The sequence below is a fragment of the Crocodylus porosus genome, unplaced genomic scaffold (assembly GCF_001723895.1).
Source record: "Crocodylus porosus isolate Cpor-Errol unplaced genomic scaffold, CroPor_comp1, whole genome shotgun sequence".
NCBI classification, from domain to species: Eukaryota; Metazoa; Chordata; order Crocodylia; family Crocodylidae; genus Crocodylus; species Crocodylus porosus.
This window is the reverse complement of record NW_017728947.1, coordinates 13,641,072-13,646,822: the sequence shown is the minus strand read 5'-3', so window position 1 is coordinate 13,646,822 and position 5,751 is coordinate 13,641,072. Positions and strand designations below refer to the sequence as shown.

Genomic DNA, 5,751 nt, shown 5'->3' with positions numbered 1-5,751 from the left:
AGGAAGAATTTCTCTACTGTCCGAGCCCCCAAGGTCTGGAACAGTCTGCCAGCGGAGGTGGTTCAAGCACCTACATTGAACACCTTCAAGGGTAAATTGGATGCTTATCTTCCTGGGATCCTATGACCCTAGCTGACTTCCTGCCCTTTGGGCAGGGGACTGGACTCGATGATCTCCCAAGGTCCCTTCCAGCCCTGATGTCTATGAAATCTATGACTTTACCAAAGTTTGCCTTGTTTGCATTATCTTTGCAGCCTGCGCTTAAGCATTTTTCACTGTAGGCCAAAACTTCAGTGAAGATTTTATTTATGGACTGCCTGCTTTTAAGTGATGCCAATATAGATTTTAGCAGTAAATGCAACTGAAAATACATTAACTTGCAAGGACAGCAGGTTGCAAAGTAGGCAGAGGTTTGTACATACAAACCTTGAAGCCTGCAGGGCATTGGCTTATGAAAGAAAATGGGTAATTCTAAAGCAGGGAGATGCATGCAGATGTCAGTAATAGCCTTTTGGAGGTGATTTAAATCCTCAGAGGGCCTAAAGCCTCAAATTCAAGTCCATTTAATGCCCTCTAAAATGAGTAATTGTTAAATTGTGCACTTTAATGTGGGGGGACTGACACTTGGTTATATAACTTTGGTCAAAGCTGTCCCAAAGCAGTAACTTAGTTTTGGTTTTGAGCTATACTTCTGGTATAGCTTAGCTCTTAAGGAACAACTTTATTTTTTAATGTCAAGCTTAGGTGAGTTTAATTCTATCCTGCCTACTATATCATCACAAGGATTTCCAAATCCTTGAGAGTTGATTCAGGAGGTAAAACTGCTGACTTTCCATCTGCTAACTCCCAGAAAGCAAATGCAGCATTCAACCCAACTGTCTGAACACAAGAGATGTTGCACACTAGGTCTCTTTTATCTAATTGTTGGGTTCCATTATGATAAAAACACATTTTTCTCCATAGTACAGCTCCCATTAAACTGCTTCATTGATGAAAGCACAGGTCATCCTGCACTAGAACAGATGTAGCACATATGCCACAGGTTGACCACAAGTAGCATGGGCAGCCTCTGTACATGGCAGTCTGGGGAGGTGACAGGGAACAGAAAGCAGCAAATCAGGCAGGACAAAAGGGGAGTGTGTGGGTCTATTTTATGATACACCTGTCAAAAAAGGTTGGCCCCCACTGGCTTAGAAATCTTCTATCCTGCATCTTGTCCCTAAGTGCCTGTTCAGATGCATCTTCCAGTTTTAACTATGGGAAAAACAGCTGTAAGGCAAAGCAGTGGAAACTTGGGTCTAGATACCTTTCCCATTCTTGCTATTTTTCTTATCAAGTGACTGATTTCAGAGCTTTAATTCTATGGGATAATTTACTGAAAGGGAGATTTGCTGATAAAAGGGGGGCGCGGAAAGAGCTTTCTTAGTAACAGAAATAGTGCATTGATGGACAAAAACTTGGATGTAATTGGGTTCATTAAAAAAAAAAATCTTGACTATTTGATTTACTGCTAACCCCTCCCCCTGCCACTTCACCAGCATGTCATCATTTGTTTTTGCTGGAAAGTGTCTCCCATTCCCTTTTTATGCAAACACAAGAAGTTAAGACTGTAGCCCTATCCAAGGTTTTGTTTTTGTTTTAAAGAATTAATTAAAGAAGCCACAGGACTACTTTTGTGAAAGACCACAACTAAGATTGTCTGTGTACTTCAAGGTACAAAGCCACCACTTGTCCTTTGTACTAACAACTTCTATCAACTGTCTCATGACAGCAAAGGTAAGCATTTTAGCTCTTTTTTAAGTTATGGAAGGCTTCCAGGTTAATATCTTAAAAGCAAGATAGTGACTTAAAGCCTTCTAGAAAATAGATCACAGAAATAACTGGCATCCACCATCTCAGAGAATGTGGTTTAGAAGAGTCAGGGTTAAATTTCCTGGCAGGCATGGCATAAGTTAGCTTTGCACCTTTCCCAAATATCACTGATCCCTTTCCTGTGCCTGATTTGTTGCTCTGCTTTTTTTTACTTCCTGCCTTATGTTACTGCCTGTTCCCTTTCTGATCTGTGAGTCACACTGAGGCTGCCTGCAGCACTTGTGCTACATGTAGGCCAACCTCAGGATAGAATAAAATCATCACTTGAACTGTAAATGTTACCAACCTGGTGACTGACTAGTTTATAAGAAACAGTCAGTGAATAGATTGGCAATTATTCTGTGAGTACTCTAGCACACCTTAACCACAGGCAAGGATTAGATGTGACTCTAGTCTCACTTGCATAAACAGATATACTGACCCCCAACACCTGTAGGATTTGAAAGTAGCTTGCACAAAGCACTGATTTGTTGTAGTCTCTTTATTCAAACTTGAATATAAAAAGCCTTCTATGCCACTAGCACACAGGCTCCACCTGCTTCTTTGATCTTCTCCTCTGCTCTCCTGCTGAAGAACTTTGCCTTCACAATTACAGGCTGTTTGGGCAGCTTCCCCTTGCCCAGGACTTTGTAATAACCCTAGAAAGAGAACAGTCAATTTTAGTTGTCACACAAAACTATATTCCTATACTAGCTCCATAACCTTTTAATCCCATTAAGTGGATACACAAATTAAACACTCACTTGCATTTCCCAAAATTAAAATTAGTACTTGGTTATGCATCTCAAATTTTAATATTCTCAAACCAGTATTTTTATTAACCTGTACCTACAGGTTTTCTAAGCATCTTAATTTCAGATGTGTACATAATGGATTCCACAGTCCACAAGGAAGGTGAAATCCCAGTGTTACCTTCCAAGTTGATTTCTTACCAGACTAATTTTTGGAGGCATAGTTTTTGACAACCTAAAACAGATTAAATATTTCTGATAAGCTACTGTAATCCAGTTCAGCACTGGTACTGGAGAGCTCATAGCTTAAAGCTTCCATCTGCAGGTTATTTAACTTCCCAGTTGTCAAGAGATCTGTCTCCTTAGTGTTGGAAGAATCATTCATGAAATAAGCTAGAGGAATTGCTTTGTAAATTAACACATTCCAACACCTGATCTAGATTTCTGAAAAGGAATCTTCAAGTGACTATTATACCTTCATATAGTTTGTACTGCCTTCCTACATAAAACTGATTTAAGGTACAAGTTCCTCTTATAAAAGCATGTAACTGATCTGGTGACCAACTGAGGCATGAAATGCAACAGTCAGTGAATAAAGACCAGTAGTTTTTCTCCGAGAACTATAGCACAACAAGACAATGAGAGATGTCAGGATGTGACTCTAGTCTCGACTTCTGTACTAACTTCCCAGAGTAGGCTGAAAAGACTTGGGGTAAGAGTTCTCTTTAAAAATGAAAGAAATGATTCCTCCCACTGACCTCTTAGAGAAAAGTCATCTACAAAACTGCTAATGAGGGGGAGCATAGGCAGAATAGTGTTGGAGGGGAGACATCCTACAGTAAGACTGAATCAACATAAATGGCACCTTTTAAAAACAGCCCAGGAGCTAAGGTGTAAAGCATGTGAACTGGATGCTCAATTAAGTAATATTAGACTAGTTTAAAAATAAACCAGACTGAAATTGTACATGAGGAGCATTAGTTTATCATAGATAGTGCTGAAAATGGATTGATCTGCTAAAATCTGTGTTACGACTACAAAAACCACACGGGCAAAAAAAATTAAAAGCAGCAGCAATACAACCTTAATCCAAACCCCAGGAAAGTACACTTACCGAGCGTACAACATCTATGACGGGAGCTAATCCAGCTTGGTTTTTTGCATAATTGAGTCTGGTCTGTTCACTAACAAGTGTCCACAATTTATCCAGATTAACAGTGGGACAGAAGTTCTGGTTCTTCTTCAAGTGGTAATGCCTCATACCAACTTTTCCAAAATAACCAGGGTGACTAAAGAGAAAAGTTTTAAGAGATCTTATTTATGTGTTTGTTCTTAAAAGGGATCAGCTACAATAAATGCATAAACAATGCCCTATTTTTTTTGAGCAGTTGAAGTTCTTTATATTTTTAAATTAATGTGCCTGCCATGAATGATTTAATCTAAATCCAAATGCTGGAATTGCCGTTATTCTCACTAGCCTTCCAAAAAAGCAAATCCACATTATAGAAAAGGAAGTGGAAGTGATCTGACAGTAAAATACTGCAATGAAGTGAAATTGGCTGTTGTAGTAATATCATGGTTCACTAACAATTGCACTTCCCATCTGCGGAGGTTTCTGAGTGTTTGCTTTCTGAAGCAGAGTTCCCATCCTCTCTGAAATGGGAGTTTTGGCCTAACTCTGCAACCTCTTTACCCCCAATTATTTTTTAGTTGACTTCTAGGCTGTTACTAACCCGGTGACTGACTGAGTTACTGATCAAGAACAGTCAGTGAATAAAGATCAGTTGTTACTCTCTGAGTACACTAGCACACCATGACCACAGGTAGTGTCTAGATGTGACTCTAGCCTCGGCAACTTAACAGAAGATTACTATGTTCTTCCCCAAGAAGATTACCATGTTCAGGCCTGTTTAAGACTCACATTTGCTTTTGTGCCTATCTACAATAGATGGCACAGAGCTGAGTGTTACCAGTGCCTTACAAACATCTTAATCAACATCTAAAGGGCCCGATATGTCAAAAGTTCTGAAACGTGTGTTTTCAAAATACTACAAGAACCAGTTTAATCACACCAAGATGCACACACAAGACCAGCACAGGCCTAACTAACATTGGTTTGATACGCTGATGCCAGTCACATAATGGATCCCTGATGTAGCTGCCTGTACTGGGTCAAGATGAGACAGACTAGGAACAGGGGCATGCTGCCAGTATGCCAGGGAGGTTCGTGTGTGGCAGTGGTTCTCAAGCTTTTTTCTTTTTTTAGGCTCAGAGAAAGGAACATGCTGTAGTTTCCACTCATTTTTTTGAGCTCAGACAGTAATAATTGGGAGCAGTTCCTTTGGTTGCAAAGGAAGTCAGAAAGCCCACAGGAGGGCAAAATGGTTTTTGACACTGTGAATTCCTATCTGAAATCTCTGGATCTATTTTGGGAACCATGTCTGTATCTTCAATGGTGCTACTATTGTATTAACTCCTCTGAGGGCCAGTGGGCATGTAGCCTCCTCCCCCCAACTCATTTTGAACCTTTGACTCTTGCTCCCACCCATTTTGTCTCTCTTTGTCCCCAGTTCTGCTTCCATGTACCCAACAGCCCCTGTATTAACAGTGAGGGCAAACTGTTGCTCAGTGGGTGGAAAGCCAGTGTTCCCGATACACGTCAAACAGGCCTGTGTCCCACAGTGCAAACTCCCGGGGACTGTCAGGCCATTTTCCTGCCCCCTGTCCATTCACATCTCCAAGAAGTTTCACTGGGCAGTGTCCACTGGCTCCCTGAAGCCCTCACTGCCTGGCACACTCTCCTCAGTGTCCGCCCTGGGGGCACTCGTCTTGACGGAGCTTACTATTTGTCGAAGTTGATGCGGTGGTGGTGCATGCCGCCCGCATTGCCGCGGCCGCCGGGGTGCTTGCGGTGCTTGCCTGCAGCGGGGGGAGACGGCATGGGGTCAGCAGCCTGACACCTTCCCCTTCCCTCCCTCCTTTCACCTCTGCCATCCTCCCCCGCCCCGCACTCACCCACGCGGCCGTGGCCGTGGCTGACGTGCCCGCGCAGCTTCCGCGTCTTCCTGAGGCGGGACGGCTACGGGGAGGACACAGCCCGTGAGCGGCACCGCCGGGGCGATCTCCCCTCCCCCCGCGCAACCCCCCG

General features: G+C 42.6%; 1 protein-coding gene across 1 annotated transcript in view; it reads right to left on the bottom strand.

The window, feature by feature from the left end:
* Nucleotides 1-2,335: 2,335 nt before the first annotated feature.
* The window catches only part of RPL27A (ribosomal protein L27a), a 3,633-nt gene continuing 217 nt past the window's right edge, over nt 2,336-5,751 (bottom strand). The window contains exons 2-5 of the mRNA XM_019552066.1: nt 5,619-5,682; nt 5,447-5,522; nt 3,718-3,892; nt 2,336-2,510 (exon numbers count right to left, since the gene is read on the bottom strand). Of these exons, the coding sequence (XP_019407611.1) occupies nt 2,382-2,510; nt 3,718-3,892; nt 5,447-5,522; nt 5,619-5,682 (444 nt within the window). The 3' untranslated portion in view covers nt 2,336-2,381. The remainder of the gene's footprint in view (nt 2,511-3,717; nt 3,893-5,446; nt 5,523-5,618; nt 5,683-5,751) is intronic.